At 39.6% G+C, this 20405-nt stretch overlaps 1 protein-coding gene and 1 pseudogene across 5 annotated transcripts in view; one reads left to right on the top strand and one right to left on the bottom strand.

Moving 5' to 3' along the window:
* Nucleotides 1–20405, bottom strand: part of NHS (NHS actin remodeling regulator) — a 344627-nt gene that overhangs the window by 10672 nt on the left and 313550 nt on the right. For 3 of the 5 annotated variants that reach the window (XM_074323429.1, XM_019755449.2, XM_074323431.1), the window contains exons 4-6: nucleotides 5941–6003; nucleotides 3710–3902; nucleotides 658–789 (exon numbers count right to left, since the gene is read on the bottom strand). In XM_074323429.1, the coding sequence (XP_074179530.1) occupies nucleotides 658–789; nucleotides 3710–3902; nucleotides 5941–6003 (388 nt within the window). Of the gene's footprint in view, nucleotides 1–657; nucleotides 790–3709; nucleotides 3903–5143; nucleotides 5546–5940; nucleotides 6004–20405 lie in introns of those variants that run through there. The other 2 variants (XM_019755451.2, XM_074323430.1) reach the window with 2 other exon arrangements.
* LOC109460208 (calcineurin B homologous protein 1) lies at nucleotides 19131–19734 on the top strand (annotated as a pseudogene).

Below are 20405 nucleotides of genomic sequence, written 5' to 3'. Positions count from 1 at the left end.
CCCCAATAAGTGGCTACTATTTTTTTAAATGAAAGTCCATTTTATCTTCTTGGCCACTATTCATTTTTACTTTGTGATATAAACATAACAAAATAAAAACCTTAGAATTCATTATAAGAAGTAAAAATCTTATATACAAGAGATGGTACCATAATAATAATTTTAGGAAAAGATATGCTAAACACAGTGAACAAAAAAATAGAAAAAAATGTTACCAAGGGTATCCTATTATCAATATTCAATATTTAATTGAGTATGCTTGAAATTTTCCTTGTAAAATTATTGTCATAAAAGTATATCTCTCTTCAAATAAAGGTATACTTTTCTAAAAGAATCTTTCAGTGAATCTTGTTACTTTTTATTCATAATTTCTATCTTAATAAAACTTTAAAAATAGCAAAATATTGCATTTCAGCAATAAAACCTGAACGTATATGCCTAAATCCATAAGGTTAAAACTTCATAGTCAAGAACAGAGATTTTAAAAGTCCTACCACCTGGCTCGCTGAAAACAAAACAAATATACACCATTTCAAAACCTCTACAAGGTACAGCACTGACTATTTTTAAGGAAGCTGGTTAAAGGTCTGCTTCTGTTTTATCTCCTTAAAATCAGCACCTGACAGAATATTAACCATTAACAGTTTTATACTGCACCTATTTCTTGTTGGACTCTTCTGGGGATACCCGAGATGGTTTTCCTCCTCCTCAGTTTTCGTCTGCGCTGCAGTACGGATTGTGAATGAACAAGAGAGCAGCGTATACTAGCCTCTCTGTCAAAACCAACTCCTGCAACCCACAAATAGGTCTCATTAGCCTTTAGAAATGGCAAACACATTTTCATTTGCTTGCAACACAGTGATATTTATTGAAGTAAAGGAAGAATTTGGATTAAGCCTGTGAACAAATATAAGGGAGCCCTTATTCAGCTTTCATTTAAATTATGGTACAATACATCAAGCTTTACTTCTAAATGCAGCTCTCCACACAGCTTGCACTGCCAAAGTAAATAGCAAAGAAAGAAAAATCAAAAGAAAAAGGAAAGAGAAATAACATCAAAGAGTCACCGTCACATAGAAATGACTCCTCACAACTTTTAGTTACTATGATTTACTCGTCTATTTCTGGGCTCTTGGAAGCTGATATCTTTGCATAGCAAATCCGTACCCAAGATGTTCACCTAAATTAGTTCAGCTAAGATATCCTCACCCGTCTCTTCATTAAAAGCATCTTTGTGAAGTTTTTCCCCTTCTACTCACTCTGCCCAACCACTCCCCACCCCAATATACACACTTGCTGTGAGGAAACAACAGCCTAGAGATTTTTTTAAATCATCATGCAAGTCTGTCTACTTTCTTCTGCTGACTAAATTGGACACTTTTTTATTTAGCACTGGTGTCTTATCATATAAAATCAAAATACAAGGCAGTCCCCAGTTCTGTACTTAAGTGGATCTACCTTCTGAGCCAATTGTAAATAAAGCTGGAATTCCCAGTCTTTACAATGTGTCTGTCTGCTTTAGTAACACAGGAAGCAAACCATGATGCCTGTTAGTTTCTCTCTCCATAGTCACATTATTGACACCCTATATGCAGTCCTCTCCAACCCAGAATGCTGAGGGAGGAGGTGAGGAACTCAAACTCTCATCTGGCACAAGCATGTGCCATGGAGTTTTCAGAGTGAGCTTTGCCTCAGGGAGCTATAATGTCCAAAGTGCTTTGGAATCCGGTTGTCTGATCATTTATCCTGATTGTTAGGCAAGGGGCAGGATGGCATGTTAAACCTTGTTCAGCTATATAATGAAGCAGTTTGAGTTCCGCTTAGCATCACAGTGAGAACAGTTTCTAGAAGTCACTTTGAAAATCTGTATGAGATATCACATGATGAATGATTACAATATTATTGGAGAATTTGTACTAATGGAATTTTTCTTTCTTAGTTCCAACCCAAAATTAAAATCCTTCATTCTAATCATAATAATTACAGAACACATGGCATACAGACCCAGATACTTTGTGTTACATGGGCATAATCAACAACTTTCTCATTAAAGCTCTTGAAATCAACATATCATCTAGGCTTTAGTCTCAGAGTTCCCAAAATAAAGCTGAAGGAAAGATCTTCCCTTTTCCTGACTCACAAGGCCCATAATCAAAGAACCAAATTTGAAAACAAAATGTTACTTACGGTGCCATGAAGAAAGCAGGTGCTGCTAACAATCAGCTGTTCCCAGAACTGAAAATTAGTTTAAGAGGATGCCAAAATGTCCATGTTGACAGCTGAACTGCCCTAATTCATCCCATTTACTCTGCTTCCCCGAAAATAAGAGCTAGCCGGACCATCAGCTCTAATGCATCTTTTGGAGCAAAAATTAATATAAGACCTGGTCTTATTTTACTACAATATAAGACCGGGTCTTTAATTAATATAATACAATACAATACAATACAATACAATACAATACAATACAATACAATACAATACAATACAATACAATACAATGCAATGCAATATAATACAGGGTCTCATATTAATTTTTGCTCCAAAAGACGCATTAGAGCAGATGGTCCGGCTAGGTCTTATTTTCGAAGAAACACGGTAGATTATAGAGATCAGATAGAATGCACATGCTTAGAATAATTTATCCTTCAATTTGAATAGGTCATCAGGAAAATGAACCCCCAGCTCAGAACCAGCGGATCAACTGGAACTCCTTTTTTTCAGGAAGGAAATAATATCTGTCCTAGATACCAGGTCATCATTTGCTCCCCACTTTACGTGAGAGAAATTTGAGTGGGGTTAATAATAGCTGTGTCCAAACTGCATCTCGAGCAACAAGCAATCTTTAGTCACATGGTATGAGGATGAAAATCAGTCATAATATGGCCATTTTGAAATTTTCAATATATAAATAAGTTAAACTATAACTATTAGAACTATTTAAAGAAAGCCCAATGAATCGACTATTTAATTTCTATCTTTGAAAGTTAGAATATCTTATAACATTATTTTACTTACAAAGATTACCATTTCCAATTCTGGAATTTACAATCGCTACCAATAAACTTTTCAAGAAAAGTCTGACGGGCCTGCATTCAACCTGGACTAGTATTCACACTGTCAATTCATAGAAGTAGGAAAGCAGAGTGAAGGGAAGGCAGGCTTGCTGGTTTTAGAGTAGAATTCAGCTTTCACCTATGAATCCATATATTTTTAGGTCAAAAATCCCTAAAATCAATGCAGACTTCTAAATGATCTTTTAAACAAGCCTACCTTCTTTCTAGGAAGCATGAAAACAGATTTTATAGTTGGTCTACAGGATCATTACTTACAGTTTTAGAAATCTGGGGTTTGCTATTTTCTTTCTTGCAGTACCACACATCATTATCATATGATTAATCACTGCCGCTTTCTCCATTGTTTCAGTCAGCTATGGCCAAAGAGCTATTTGGTGACTTTTTTTTTTCCCCCAAAAAGAAACTGTCCATCATTTACATAACAAGTGGCCCAACAGAACATATGCAAATTGGTGTTCAAAACCTGACACAAGCATATTGGACATCTCTGGGTTATATTTTGATGAAAAGGGTATTGCTTGTTTAGCAAGCAGTATTCTTAACTGGTACCCCCAAGCAGCACAGGTTTTGAACATATTTAATACACAGAATATTCTGACCCAACTGTCCCTAAGAAAAGAATGTAACGATACCAGTGACATTGATGGGAATAATGCAAGAAGAAATCACTTGAGCATCTTGTTTCATCTTCTCCTCTGGCGTCGGGAGAGGTAGTGCTTTGCTCCAGTTGGTCTGCTTGTCCAGTGTTGAGGGGATATTGTGTACTGGGTTTTTCGGCCTCTGCCCTAACATGACATCTGTATCTTCGTCCTCCGGGGGATGGGACTGCAAATGAAGTACATTCGGACTCAACCACCATGGTTTATATGTAAACACACATATAAGGGATTTCATAGTTTAGTTAAGAAAGATTTGGTCAGAAATAAGCTTTTAGGTCAAAGGAAGTATTCCTAGAAATAGGTAGTAAGCACAATTAATTGAAAGTTATACTTTCAATAGTCAAGCGACACAAAAGAAAAAAAATGGGTTAAATAAACATGCTTTTCAGGTCAAGTGGAATTAAGAGGAGAGACAAGAAAGGTAGCCAGAAATCCCCAAACTTCAAACTGAGGAAAAATGTCAGTCTCTAATCCAGTGAGAGGTAGATCCACTTTCTAGATATCCGTCTCGCTGCACATTCCTATTGAAAGTCTTGAGAGCGTTAGATTACTAGGGTCAAAGGGAAAAGATGATTTAAATATCTATGAAATGTTTCAGAAAATGTACCAGAAAACCTGGAGTCAGGAGACATTCCAGAACACACCACCTGAAGTACAAGCCAATCTAATCTGAGAGGCTGGATTAAAACACAGAGTTAATTTTACTGCAGGACTCTGGCGTTTGTGAATAACATTTTAAAAAATATGGTTTCATCAACACTATATGCACATGGAAAAGCAAAAGTGAAGAATCTCCCCCTCACCAACTATAGTGGAAAACATCAATGCTGTTACTGGGAGGGGGGATTCAAATGGGCTTCTTTTTCAAATTCGGAGGAATAAAACATAAAACAGTCCTAGTTTCTTTTCTTTCAGCTTTACAGTCTGAAGCTTTTCTTCCAGCAGCGTACTTAGAGGCCTTGACTTCTATATAACATTTGAAAATTCTCCATTCAAACCTTTGATAGATATTAATATTGTCTAATTTTGATTCCAGGGCTGGGCTCCTAACACAAATTATTAAAAAGGCACCATTCCAATTTTGATTCCAGGGCTGGGTTTCTAAATCAGATTGTTAAAAGACCCAGTTTTCATCACTGAACCTAGATTTATTTATTTCCATAATTTGGAGGAAGGTGGGTGTTTGCAGAAAATAAATACTTTTGCTCTTATTCCAGTTAGGTTTCAATAATATTCTGTCCTAAAACCAGGATCATTAAAAAACTTTGTTCTCATCTTCACATTTGGAAGCATGATGCCCTGTTGAGTCAGAGGATTTCACATATTGTTAAATGAACTGTTCTCAAGCCCCATTAAAGAGAAGATTCCAGAGCCAGTTGTTTAAACTAACCCCCAGCATTTGCTTACCTTGTCAGAGGTATCTGCAAAGCCCCCCAACACACCCAACAGGATTCCCCCCCTGGAGAAAAATGTGTTCGCCATGAAAGTTTTAGTAAAAACATTGCAATCTTCTTTCTCTCTTCAGCTTTTGTGCAGATTCCCAGCGAAGTGAATAGCTCAAATAAAGTTGCAGCACAAAAGACTTTGTTTCCTAGGTAACTTTCAGAAAGAAAAAAAAGTTTGGTGCATGCAAAAAGAGAGACAGAGAGGGATAGAGAGCAAGAGCTGGAGAAAAACCCCCGCCACCAGAGGCCACATTTTGTAGGCGATTCCTTCCTTGAATAACAATGGACTGGGAAACAAAGAAAGAATAGTGACTGACTACAGGCTCTGACCAGCAGCCAAAAGCACTTTTTATTTAATGGTGACAGGGACAATTGGCTGTCAGAGAATCCTTTTGTCCTATTGTCTTTTTTGATTTGAGAAGCCGAACCTTTACAGTTCTGATAAATATAGGGCAAGTTGGAATTTCTTTTCTCCAAACTAAAGTCCAGAGGCAGCTTAGGTGATGCCCATCTTGAACAGAGCCTTATTTGCCACTTATGGGTGGGGGGCGGGAAATAATGGGGAAAAAGCCAATGGCATGGCTGTATAAATTATATTTTATTTAATTCAAGTTAGGAAAAGACCCACTGTTTAAATTGATTTAAAAGAATACCTGTTAGTTAGAAACAATAGTTTGCCATAAAGTTAAAAGAGAAGAAAGTGAAAGTGTCTGGAAAGAGTGGGCTAGGGCTGTGATGGAATGTTCTCAGAATCAGTACCTTTCTACTCCATGGGGTCATGTGGCAACACTCAGTGGGGGAGGGCGAACGGGTGCTGTTAAACTATGAACATGAAATGCAAAAAAAAAAAAAAATTAAAACATGCATACAACACACAGTATACCCTGGTTAAGCCAAATCTATGGTATAAATGAATGAATACAATGGGATAACTCAATCCTTCCTTCCTCCCTCCCTTCATCCCTTCCTTCCTTTTTTCCTTCCTCCCTTCTGTTCGTCTGTCAAGTCCTTCTTTATGAGAAGTAGCATAAATAGTGGTTAAGAGCACAGACTCTGGAGCTAGACCAAGTTCAAATCCTGGATCTACCATTTATTTGCCATGTGACTGGGGCAATTACTCAACCTCTCTAAGGTCAGTTTCCTCATCTGTAAGACAGGAAATAATAGTATCTACTGTCCAAGGCTCTTTTGAGGATTAAATGAGTAAATATACTTAATAGACTTAGAAGAATCTTGGCACTTAATAAGCTCTATAGGTTAGCGTCAGCTACTACTACCACTAACTGCTACTATTATTATACTTACCTTGTAGCTGTGAAATAGCTGAGAAATTGTCTTTGCAAATTGTAATTTTCTATCTTTCAGATCCCAATCCAATTTGCTAATTTGGAAAACACTGAATTATTTTCTTTCCTTAGGAAGAGTTTGTTTTCCTATGAACTACTTGGAAGAAAATTTCCTGTGTATAAATTCCTCCTCTGGACTGTTAAAAAATTGTCTCTTCCTCATATTCAGAGACTGTATTTGAATATAGGGCTGGTTTTGTGGGCATGTGACCTGTGCACTCACACAGGGCCCCACACTCAGAAGGACTCGCACTTGGCTTAATGCTGTCACTGCCTTGAAATCCTTAGTTTTAAAGTAGAGGGTCCCACATTTTCATTTTGCACTGGGCCCCACAAACTATGTAGTCCTGTTTGGAAAATAACCTGGTAACCAGAATCCCCTTTTCAGGATCTACTGAGAAAGACACTGAAACTCTAAACTTTGTCACTGTTGGATTCAATTAGGCTCCTATTACAGCAATTTCCATGTACATTGCTTTAATGTAACATGAATTATCCCTGGATGTGTCTTTTTCATCTATTAAATTACTAATTCCTAGAGGTCAAGAGCCATATTTAATTTTCCTTTCAGTTTTCCATGATGCCAACAAAATGCCTCCTCATCATAAGAGCTCAACAAATTATTTGTAAACTTGAATGATAACAGCTCTGTTGTGTTTTAGCAGTGATGGGAAACACAAATAAAGGGTCATTGCTCAAGATCTCAGGAGGAAGCAGACACCACAGAATCCAAGGGAACTTACCATCTTAGTGCAAATAGATGAAAACAAATAGAGGAAACCACAAGCAACACTTAGTTCTAGTGCAGGCTTGGTACTGACGTATGCTGGTTCTAGTCATTCTTAAGCCTATGGCATACATGTGTTGTTTTGGGGGGTAGAAGGGCACTCGATCTAATTCTATTCTGTTTCCAAATTTTAACTGACAGGGGTTGCTCATTAATTTTTAAGTAGAGCAAATGCCATCTCCTCAGTCCCGGTTAACTTTAATCTAGATCTTACTTAAAACAAATGATTTTATAAGGTCTGTGGCTCCCCCATTGAAACATGGTTTTGACAGACGTGGTGTATGTGGCCAGAGTTCGGACACTAACCTGGTTCTCTCGTAAAAATCAATTACAGATAGAGATGTGCAGGTCTCAAGTAAGACACTGCAGTGTGCAAACTAGAGAGCAAATTCATGGAAGTAGGAAAATACGAGCCTCAAAGCAAAGCCTACATGGTAAAGGAATCTGTTTCCAACAAACCAAAGGCTTTGGTGTCTCATGAAAGGATTTCAAACTATTACACAGCAGGAAACTGGGGCAGAAAACATATTAATGATATTAATGTATTAAGTTTGGTAGTTTGTCTTAAATCTCCCAAGTCAGCTCTCCTGTTGAGTGTTTTTTCCAGGAGTAAGGGATGAGAAGTGATTTGTATTTTTCATCTTTTTGAGAACCACCCCCATCCCATTAAACAAGCATGAGATAACACCTGGGGATGTCTAAGGATGGCAAGTCCAGAGAGACAGAGCTCAGACTCTTCAGTTTGGGTCATCATCATCATTAAGTCAAGGTCTCCGTGGGTTCCACTCCACAGAAGATTCCTTCTCATCAGTCTCTCCACTATTTTGATAGTAGCTCCAACCTCCCGCTTGTGAGGACTGGAACTAGGTATTTTTGAGCTTGTGTGTGGAAGGATTGTGTTCTTTGGTTCTACCACTTAGACACAAGCACTTAAGTCCCTGCAGATGGTCTGTCGATTTAGAGTATTTCAGTTTATAATATTCAAATGGGCTCTGATTTTATTTCTGCCATGAATTAGTAACTGCCTTAGTGTAGTATTCTAAAGCATCGTCTTTCCTAGGTGTTTGGTCAAAGGAAGTAAAATTGTTCTGATGATTTCTGATTAGATTATTACATGGTGAATGCATTAATCCGTTCACAGAAATTTTTCTAAATTATCTATGAGATAAAACTGCAAAAGAACTGCTACCTCAGGGCATCTCTACATGGCCCAGCATGCCACTCCTTAATGGGTGCAGATGGATAAGGTTAGGAAAAGCTGCATGCTGATCAAACTTGTATGAACTAAATTATTCTTTAAAGGCTCTATTTAAATGAATCCTATTGCTCATTCAGAGTAAGACTTGTAAGGGCAGGAGCCATTTCTTTTCTTTTTTTTTTAAATTTATTGGGGTGACAATTGTTAGTAAAATTACATCGATTTCAGGTGTACAATTCTGTATTATATCATCTATAAATTCCATTGTGTGTTCACCACCCAGAGTCAGTTCTCCTTCCATCACCATATATTTGATCCCTCTTACCCTCTCTCCCACCCCCCACCCCACTTACCCTCTGGTAACTACTAAACTATTGTCTGTGTCTATGAGTTTTTGTTTCTCATTTGTTTGTCTTGTTCTTTTGTTGTTTTTGGTTTATATACCACATATCAGTGAAATCATATGGTTCTCTGCTTTTTCTGTCTGACTTATTTCGCTTAGCATCATACTCTCAAGATCCATCCATGTTGTCACAAATGTTCCTATATCATCTTTTCTTACCGCCGAATAGTATTCCATTGTGTATATATACCACAACTTCTTTATCCATTCATCTATCGAAGGACATTTTGGTTGTTTCCATGTCTTGGCCACCGTAAACAAAGCTGCAATGAACACTGGAGCACACGTGTCTTTATGGATAAATGTTTTCAGATTTTTTGGGTAGATACCCAGGAGAGTTATTGCTGGGTCATATGGTAATTCTATTCGTAATTTTTTGAGGAACCTCCACACTGCCTTCCATAATGGAGGAGCCATTTCTTGTTCATAACTATATTCCTATTGCCTCAGTAATGCCCTTTAAATATTGTACTGTTAGCATCCCCATGTGCCTGGCATAAGCAAACAAAAATTCTCTCTAAAGAAATGTTATCACATTATTTCCACACATAATTTTTCAGTACAACATCCAGCACAAAACCAAAGAAAACAAGGCAAGGAGGAGACAAGACAGCATAAGCAAGAAGCAACCAAAACAACAGATGATAGAAGCAGACCCATAGGGAGTCCTGCTTTTGGAATTATCACTCCATGCAGGAGTAGCTGTGAAACACGTTGGGGTCCCCAGAATACGTGTGTGGCAAGATTGTTAGACCACTCATTCATTCATTCAAGAGCATTTCTTTCATGAAATGGGGTGAATATCAGCCCCATTGGAAACAAATTGTCAGATTAAAAATAATATCTCCCTTATGAGTGTATGCATGTTCACTATATAATTTTTTTTTAATTTTCTGTACTTTTGAAATTTTTTATAATAAAATGTTGGAATAAAATGAAAAAAGAATTTCTCCTACCTTGTCTAGGATCCCATTCTGGCCCTCCTACCACTGATTTTGAGAGGCTTCAGACTTCAAGTTGCACCACTTTAGGATCAGTCACTATTAGTCATGCCCATCTTGTCTCTGACAAAAGCTGCTTCTTTGATGCTTTTACCCCATTTCTGTCCCTGCTGGCCTATCCCTTATACTCTCCAACCCTTTCCCTAGTGTCCCATGAAACCACTTCAACAAAAGCTAGAGTTATACTTATGATCAGTGTTCACAACAAAAAATAATAGACATTATACTCAAAAGCAGTCAAAGAAATTTCTTTGGTGAATAATGAAAGAGTAGTTTCCAAACCCCAATGTTTCTTGTGGTGTGTGTGTGAGAAAAGATCATTTCTTCATTTTGTGTCTATGAACAAGCATTTCTCCAAAGATGTCAAGATTTTCCCCATCTTTTCTTTTACTGCCAAAAGAAAAAAAGTCATCCCTCATTTTACTTTTTTTTTTTTTACTTTTTTTTAAACTTTATTTTACATTTTACTTTCTTTTTGGTTTTATTTTATATGCTGATGGAGGCTTACTTTGCTTCAAAACTTTCCAAAATACATCTTAAAATGTTGTGGGTATTCCAGCAGGAAATGTTTTGAAAATTTGGCTTTGGTTTGTGATCTAACTGATACCACATGGCATTTATAGCAGTCGACTTTCTGAGCTTATTTATTACTATCATGCTGTCTTAAACATGAGAAATATTTACTAGAGAATGGATGTTGGGGTACATCTGAATACAGGAATAAAACCTTGGAGTGAAGATGGCCACTGCAAAGCACGCTGGGTCCCTAGTGAAGTGATCTGGGATCTTATTTTCATTCCACCCTGGGGCTTGTTTGTCTTTCGACCAAATTCCAGAATTTCTGCACATATTATGGCCTGTCTGTGAGATGGAAGGGACCTTGTCTGCCTCATATTTTTCTTCACTGGAGTGTGTGTATGTGTTGTACATAAATATAAAGTGCTTTGATCCTTCTGGAAAGCTTAAAGGAGTCAGGCAATACCTTCTTCACATATCACTCTTGCTCCCAAAATTACAGAGCATTTTTATTCCCTTGAGACTGTCCCAAAGTCTCTTGCTGGCAGGCACTGTGCTCTTATCTACCAAACATGTTTTAGAACATCATGTTTGAATTCATACTGTGCTTCTCCCTTTCCTCTCTCCTCAACTCTAACAATTTACCAAAGTGAGCAACTGTGGGAAAACAAAATGATGAAGTAAATAAAAGTTTAGGGCACATCCTATGCTTTCTTTGCCCCAAGTCTTTCTTCCCTTTCCTGGTTTATCCTTTGTCACAACTCTCTCACAGGCAGCCAGGGCCTTCATGCTTCCCCACAGGGCCTGAATGCAGCGAACCCCAAGTTCCCAAAGTCTTCACACCCCACACCCAGCAAGTTGTGAAGCTAGAAAGAAGCCCAAAGATGCACTCACATAAACATACTTAGAACTCCTAGTGATAAACCCAAAGGAATAAATCTCTGAAGCAGAATTCTGGACAATGGCTATTGGCTAGGAGGGAGATATTTGGGAACAGGTACCTACTATTTTTTCTTCTTTTAACCACTTTATACATTAATATCTATTTAAAATACCAAAAATGCAGGACTGGGAAAAATGGCCTTATCATTGATAAGTCTGCTTTTCCACATCACACCTTTCTTCCCTGACAGATACTGCCACCATAACTTCCTCAATTCTCCTGAGAAGTACTTTGCAGAAGAAAATACACAAAAGACCAATAAGCATATGCAAAGGCACTCAACATCATTTATCAATTGGGAAAAATTCAAATAAAAACCACAGCGATATAGTACTATATACTGAAGGGGCTAAAATTCAAAAAGGTTAATAATACCAAGTGTTGACAAAATGTAGAGCAGCTCGAACTCATGTAGATTGCTGGTGGGGGGGGAGTGTAAAATGGTGTAGCCATTTTCAGAGACTGGCAGTAGCTAATAACCTATATCTACCCTTCAATTCCCTTTTAGGTATATGGAGGTGGGAAAAAAAAGAGTATGTCCACCAAAAGCCTTGCACAAAAATATTTATAGCAGCTTTAGTCACAAAAGTCCCTCCACCCCCACCCCCCAAAAAACCTACACACAACTAGAAACAACTCAAATATCTAACAATAGCAGAATGGATAAACAAAGTATGGACTACTATATTCATACAATGGAATACTATACAGCAATTAAAAACAATACCTGATTGATACCTTTAAAAAGCATGTGGCACGGAAGAAGCCAAACACAAAAGAGCACGTACTCCTTCACTTTTGAATCCCATCCTGTAATGGACTGGTGTTTGGGGTATGACATTAGCCCCTAGTGAGCAGAGCCTGAACAGCAGTAGCAATGGTGCAGTTTTCATCCAAAGAGAGGCTTTCTGAAAGACGGCATGTAACTGCAAAGAATATTTCTCTCCTTTTGATCTCAGCTGGAACTGAACAAAAACTCTTAGGGTGATGGAATGCAAAATGATTTTATGTATTTTAAAGTTCAGGAACACTTTGTTTAATGGCATCCTATTAATGAAGCAATTTAAATGTGCAGAGCATAACAAAATTATATTTTCAAGCATGTGTGGCAAGTAGTCCCCACGTGAATGGAAAAGAGGGCTCCAGGAAGGCCGGAGGGAGAACACTTCCTGCTGCCCCTCAGTCTTTTATTGACAGGAATTGCTCTGGACTCTCAAGAGGAACACAAAACAAGGCCCACTGGACCATGGTCACTGTGATGTTGATGCCAGTGAGAATCTTTTCATCCCCTGTGGCCAGCTTTGCCAATTAGTGGGGTCACAGCCAAGGGCCATTCAAGCATCGCTCTTCAAAGGTTGCTAGCACCAAATGAAAGCCATGAGTGGGGAAAAGGCAGGCCAGGCTTTGAAGTGCAGGGAAGAAGAAGGCTTTGAACTGCTGCAAACAGCGCAAATACCCTCACCCAAATCACAGGAGCTGGTAGCAGGAGTCCCAGAACAGCCCAGAAGCACAGGGAGAGTTCCTCCCCTAGCCTCCATGCCTTGCCCTCAGCTGGGGGCTCCGAGGTGCTCAGAAACTGAAGAGATGTTGTACAGTTGGTCTCACTCCAAGTGACACTCTTCCCTCATAACTCAGGCTGGATGTGGCAAAAGCTCAGTATGGTCATACTTGACCTTACCACAGCAACTTATTTTTAAAAGATGAAACCTTCTCACATACAAGCAACGCATGTTCCGCCTTTACTTTTTCCCTGTTTTCTTTTTTCAATTTACTATTTTTGAGCACAGCTCTATGAACGTTATCAAATGCACAGACTCATGTAACCCCACCACAATCAGGTTTCAGAACATTGCCATTACCCCCCAAAACGTCCCTCATATTATCTCTTTCTAGTCACAGTCTCCCCCCATTCCGAGCCCCTGGCAACCACTCATCTGTTCTCCATCACTATGGTTTTGTGTTTTTGAAAGTGTCGTATGAATGGAATCATACCTTTTGAGACTGGCTTCTTTCGCTCAGCATAATGCCTTTGAGATCCATCCAACTTGTTGTGTGTATCAGCAATTTGTTCCTTTTTATTGTGAGTAGTATTCCATTGTCTGCTTATACTTTGAACAGTGAAATAAATGTCTCAGGCATGCAAGAGAATGTCAACCTGAGAATATTCTGTAATGATGTATACAGACAAGTAATTGTAATGGCTGTTCCATAGCCAGGCTAATGTTTAAAAAGAAAGAATTCCAAAACTGAGAACTGCAGGAAGGAATTTTCTTTATTTCTCAGCATATTTAATATAAACAAGACTCATTGGCTAATACTTTCATTAACTATTGTGCTGGCTATTAAGCTATAATATTGTTTGTCAGCTCCAAATGTATTCTACACTCTGCTCTGTTATGCTGGGACTCTGCAAACATTTCTTCCTCACCAGTTGCTTTCGGTTAGGTTCTTCCTTAGGAGTGTCAGCTACTTTCTGTAGTCACTATCTGTCACCTCAGTTTCCCATTTGCCATGTCAGTCTTATAATACCTTTCCTATATTGAATTCTTTCTGTTAAAATAACTGGTGTGGTTTCTGCTTTACTGACTGGATAAAGTACGTGGTACCAGGGTTCATCTCCTGGTTTGCTTGTGTCTGAGGCATCTAACGTACTTGCTACTTCTGTTCCTCAGTCCAAAGAGGAAAAGATCAACCAGTGTGATGTTCCGTGGGGTGTGGGGTGTCCAGATGATAATGATTCCTGCAGCTTATGGCAGAGAGCAGGACAGCTGACATAGTCTCAAAAACAAACTGCTTCTGGTGACCCTTGAAAATGGCTATAGAGGGAAAAAGTATTTGCTGGGGTCAGTAGCTGTATCATTCCACATGCTAGGTGCTGTGCTGATTTGCTCCAAGAAAAATACCACATTGGAACAGCAGTAACAATTAAAGTCACAAGCTATTAATATTTACAGCCAGTCTCCAAGATCCGTCAATTTGCTACGACTAGACAGGTGAATTAAATGGAGAGTGTGAGGGGCATCACCACTCCTGCAATCTTGTATTTGAAACTAGTGTCAGGCTCTTCTCTCCCTACTATACCAAGAAAAAGCCTCTAGAAATTGAGGAAATTAACCCTACACATGCACGGCCTGGTATCTGCAGAAAGCACTGCTCTTTCTGATCATGTTATTTCCGTGCTCAAAACCCTTCAATAATTTCCTATGCCTGTGGAATAAATTCAAACTTTTTAGTCTGACATTCAAGATCCCTCAAGATCTAGTCTACTGAAGCATTGCAGCCCAGCCAAAGTATTTGAATTCATGTATAGGCACTCCATTTTCTCCTGCCTCTGTTGCTTGCTCTCGTGGTTTCCTCAGCCTGTAAACCTTTTCTTCCCAGAATTCCTCATGTCACAATTCTACCCCATCCTTCAGGGCCTTCTCCATGAAGTTTAATGCTACTTTTACCATGAAGTTTAATCCTAACACCTGAGATTATCTAACACCACACACCAGTTAGGTATTAAAACATTATATTCAATCCATATAATTTCCTCCAGTATCCATGTCCTCCGGATGGCAGAGATTATGCTTCACTCAGTTTTATATCCTTATAGTACTTATTAATAGTAGGTGCCCAGTTAATTTTTTTCAAAATGAAAAAATAAATAAGAGGCCATAATGGAAGAGAGGGCATTCCAAGTGGAAATACTGTTTTGAGAGTGCAGGATATTTTCTAGAGAAGCACGTATAGTTTGGTTTGGCTGAGGTCTAATATCTGTGCAAAGGATTTGTGGGAAATCCATCTGGAAAGGTAAATTAGGACCAGATTGGACAGAGGCTGGAGAGTAGGCCTAAGGATTTGAAATTATTTCTTTAGGCAGAATGGAGCAATTGAAGGTTTAGGATTAGGAAAGAATTTGTATGTCAAAGGTTTCATAACCAAGGTTAGAATTTTTCTTAACTGGTTTAAAGGAGCAAACTACATGAGATAAAGGAACACACCTAAGATGAAGCAAGAGAGATTGGATGGACAGCACAATTTTGAGACAGGTCATAAAACAACAGAAGACTTCTGAGAGAGCTTGCAAAACTATGAAAATATTTTATAAAAGCAAAACAAGACCTGCCTAGGACAGACACTATGGTATGTGTACTTCTTTTACAGTAAAGGAAAGGCTTGGTCAGTCCCAGCTCTTATAAAAACCAAAAGAATATTGAAAATCTCTAATGTGCACCAATGGAGAAAGGGGAGGGGAGAGGCTGGATAAGACTAAGATAGAGATGGGGATGAGAGAGAGAGAGAGAGAGAGAGAGAGAGAGAGAGAGAGAGAGAGAGAGAGGTCTTTCTCCCAGGGCAGGTCAAATACTATTGAAATATCCCTTCTGTCAGCTCTAGGCTGTAATCCTCTTTCCTGGCTCAGAACTCCATTCGCAGTCTTCTAATTCTTCTCTAAGCTAGTTTATTTTTTCTCAGAAGCTGCTTTCTTTCTTTTTTTTTTATTAAAGATTTTATTGGGGAAGGGGAACAGGACTTTATTGGGGAACAGTGTGTGCTTCCAGGACTTTTTTCCAAGTCAAGTTGTTGTCCTTTCAATCTTAGTTGCGGAGGGTTCTGTTCAGCTTCAGGTTGTTGTCCTTCCAGTCTTCAGTTGTGGAGGGCGCAGCTCAGCTCCAGGTCCAGTTGCCATAGCAGGGGGCACTGCCCACCATCCCTTGCAGGAGTCGAACCGGCAACCTTGTGGTTGAGAGGACACTCTCCAACCAACTGAGCCGTCCGGGAGCTCAGCGGCAGCTCAGCTCAAGGTGCCGTGTTCAATTTTAGTTGCAGGGGGCGCTGCCCACCATCCCTTGCGGGAGTCGAGGAATTGAACTGGCAACCTTGTGGTTGAGAGCCCGCGCTCCAACCAACAACTGAGCCATCCGGGAGGCAGCTCAGCTCAAGGTGCCGTGTTCACTCTTAGTTGCAGCGGGCAGAGCCCACCATCCCTTGCAGGACTCGAGGGATTGAACTGGCAACCTTGTGGTTGAGAGCCCACTGGCCCATGTGGGAATCGAACCGGCAGCTTTCGGAGTTAGGAGCACGGAGCGCTAACCACCTGAGCCACCGGGCCGGCCCAGAAGCTGCTTTCTTATACGACCTATTTTTTTCTTCTTGATAGAAAATGGAAGAGTAAATGTGGCCATTGTTTATAGCTCTGGACTATGACCAAAGATGTCTGGGTCCTAGTTTGAGTGATTTCCTCCATTTACTTCCCAAGGAGGCTGTTGGAATGTCCCTTGTCCTTAGTAAGAAGAAAAGTATGATTTGACAGACTTTTATTTTTAAATCCCTGGATGCCACAGTGTGGTAAGTTAGAAAACCACCATCAGCCTATGAAATGACAATCCACGATATTCTTTCCTAGCTAATTTTATCAAGTCTGACAAAGCATATAACTGTGACATAATACGTTGTAATGAGTTAACTGTCAATCCTGATAAGGATTTAAGCCTCAGCGTTCCTCTGGAACCTGATCAACTGTTGTCATAGGGCCCCATCTCATGTCAAGCATCTTCCTCCAATACCACAGAGACCATGAGACATTTCACTCCTCGATCACTTATGAGGCTTGGAGACGGACACTTGGTGAGACTGTTGGAGTCTCTCGCCACATGTAAGGAAGAATGACATCTGTGACTGTATGTCTAAACATCAGAACCTAAGCCTTCAAATATCTTAGACTTCAAGGGTCCCCATGAACCTGACTGCAGGCTGAATGCAGCAATAGGAGATGTTTCAGCTCCAGTGTGGACTCCCGTCAGTAGTGGCTATGAGGACGCAGTGGGGAAGAGTGCTGTAACCTATTGGAAATATCTGCCTTAGGCTTGCACAAGGGGAGAGCAAATGAATGTCCCAAGTGCTTGCAGATCTGGGCCTGCACCAAGAGACCAGACTGATGAGAACAGAGGAGCTGGACATTCCACTCAGAAGGGGATGAGGGTGAGCTACTATGACACACTGGCTCCACACTCTGAAATGGGAATCTACGCCATGATGGTGCACATAGGGGCCAGAGTGTCATATACCATAGCAACTTCTAATCAGTTTGGGTTCTCTGTGGTCTTGTCAATTTTGTTATTGAAAGAAAATGTGAACTACGCATTTACTGGTTGAACTTAATATCCATGGCTGTGTGTGTGTGTGTGTGTGTGTGTGTGTGTGTGTGTGTGTGTATCTTTCTGTTTTGAAATAATGTTATACTTACAGATAAGTTGTAAAAATAGAGAAAGTTCCCATATACTCTTTATCTAGCTTTTCCTAATGTTACCATGTTACATAACTATAGTATATTTATTGAAACCAGGAAATGAACATTGATAAATTCCATTAACTAAATCTATTAACTTTATTTGGATTCTGCCTGTTTTCCTGCTAATGTGCTTTCCTGGTCCTGGATCCAATCCAGGATCCCATATTGCATTTAGTTGTCAAATCTCCTTAGTCTCTTTCAATTTGTGATTGTCTTTTAATCTTTGCCTTTCATGACCTTGACACTTTTGAAGAGGGCTGGCCAATTATTTTCTAGAATGTCCCTCAATTTGGGGTTGTCTGCTGTTTTCTTCTGATTAGATTGAGGTTACACATTTTTGGTAAGAATCCCACAGAAGTGTCATTTCAATGCATCATATTAGGACGTTCACATATAGGCATGCCTTATTACTGGTGATGTGAACTTCCATGGTGTCTGCCAGGTTTCTGCAGCTACCAAATTACTATTTGCTCTCTGTAATCAACAAATATCTTGTAGGGAGAAACTCTGAGACTTATGCAAATATCCTGTTTCTCAACATAATTTTCCCCAACTAATTTTAGCATCCATTGATGATTATTGCCTGCAAGAATTGTTACTGTCATCATATCTGGCCAATGGTTATTCTTAAAATTTCCATCAGTACTTCTATATTTATTAATTAGAATTCTTCTGTAAGGAAGAGCTACTCCACGTCCGCGTATTTATTTACTTATCCCAAGTAATATCAGTATAGACTTATGGATGTTTATTCTCTGTGGGATAATCTATTACTATCATTTAATTGCTCAAAGTGTCCCAGATTTGGCCAGTGGGAGCTCTTTCAAATCGGCTCCTGTGCCCTTTTGACATGCCCCCTGTTATTTTTACTTTTTTATTTTTAAAATTTTTTTTAGCATTTTCCTGCTTTGTGGTATCTCAGGATAATCTAGGATTATTTGTTTTCCCTGACTGAGCCTTGGAATAAATAATTTCTCCAAAGAGCCAGGTTTCTTTTATTAGAGAATGATATTTAGAAACATTTGGGCACTAGCTGTGCTCAATGTTACCAGAGTGTCATTGCTTCTAAGGCCCTCTCAGATGACAGAGCTAGGAAGTACATGTTTGTATACTCATACATGTACATATACACATCTGTATTTTATGCCTATCCATCTACATATACATGTATATATGTATGTGTGTGAGTGTGTGAGAATATATGTATGACTTTATACTGATACTTTAGATTCTATCCAATACCACAGGATTCATTCTAGATGCCCCCTTTCTTTATTTGTAACTCTTTTCTCCAATAGTGACAAACTGTCATTATCCACAACATATTTATTTGCTCAATCCTAGTACTCACATAAAGTAGTTTCAGAATTTCTAACTCATTCCCTTGTGAAGAACAAATTGACCAACTAGAGTACAATATTTGCCTACAATGCCTTTTCTCATGAGCTTTATGCTGTTTCTTCAAGCACAGTTACTTCCTGATGAGCTCCTGCTTGGGGGTGGGGTCTCGGGCCTCCATAATTCTGAGGAAAGAGGACCTCAAGGGGATCAAGACGGAGACTGGCTTTTCCCACAGTCAGATCACCCACTTCTACAGTTGGCTCACCAACGTGGACAAAGGTGAGAATGGGGCCCTCAGCCAAGAAGATTTCCAGTGGATTCCCAAACTTGTCATCAACCCAGTGGGGGACCGGCTCACCAGTGCCTTCTTTCCAGAAGGAGAAGATCAGGTCAACTTCCATAGGTTCATAAAAACTTTAGCTCATTTCTGACCTACTCAAGATAGTGCAAAAAGCAAAGAAGAAAGGACCAGAAGCACTCAACCAGTAAAGCAGCAAACTGTACTTTGCTGTTTGATTATATAATTTGGATAAAGATGACAAGATCTCCGGTGATGAGCTGTTCCAGGTGCTATGCATGGTGGGTGGAGTGAATGTCTCAGATGAGCAGCTGAGCAGCATCACAGACAGGACCATCCAGGAGGCTAATCAGGATGGCGATGGGGCCATATCTTTCACAGAGTTTGTTACGGTTTTGGAGAAGGTGCATATAGACTAGAAAATGAGCATCTGATTTCTTGACTAAAAGGCTGAGACCAAACTGTTCCTTGCTTTCTAGTATTTAAGAACTATAACTTGAGAGTTTTCCTATCTACCAGCCCCACCATTACCCTATCGTCCCCTTTCTCCCCATATTCTGCTGCTGTCACATGCCACCCCCACGTGTGCGGTCAACGCAAACCTGCCTTTGATGTAAACAGGGCATTACAGAACGGCACACCCAGTCTGTTTCTCTTCAGTATCCATGCACCAGTTCCCCATTTATAAATATCATCTCCCCCAGCTATAGTGCTGAATGCCACATGTTCATCCAGTCTCAGAAAGAGAGAGGGACTCATGCCAAGAACCAGTCAAGCAAGCTCTTTCACTGGCTATAGACTGAAGCCATGCTGCCTTCCCTCCAGCTGGGCTTCTGCGTGCTCCTTCAACCTTTCCCATATGTCCTTTGCTTCCTGCTGCTCTATCATCCAACCTACCATTCACTTGATCTTTTAATCTTCCTGCTTTTTATTATGTCTCAAAATCCCCTGTTCTACCTGACACCCCAAGCTATGCCTGTTAAATATATGTCTCACTTGACAAGATGGTTCTGTGGTCTGGCGGTTTTTATTTACCTTCTCTTATAAATGAGCCTCTGGGGTATTGTCTCCCCAGGAGCTTTTTGGGAACCAGCACTTCTCTCAGAAGAACGTGACC

This window comes from Rhinolophus sinicus, chromosome X, assembly GCF_036562045.2.
Source record: "Rhinolophus sinicus isolate RSC01 chromosome X, ASM3656204v1, whole genome shotgun sequence".
NCBI lineage: Eukaryota > Metazoa > Chordata > Mammalia > Chiroptera > Rhinolophidae > Rhinolophus > Rhinolophus sinicus.
This window is presented reverse-complemented; position numbering and strand designations above follow the sequence as displayed.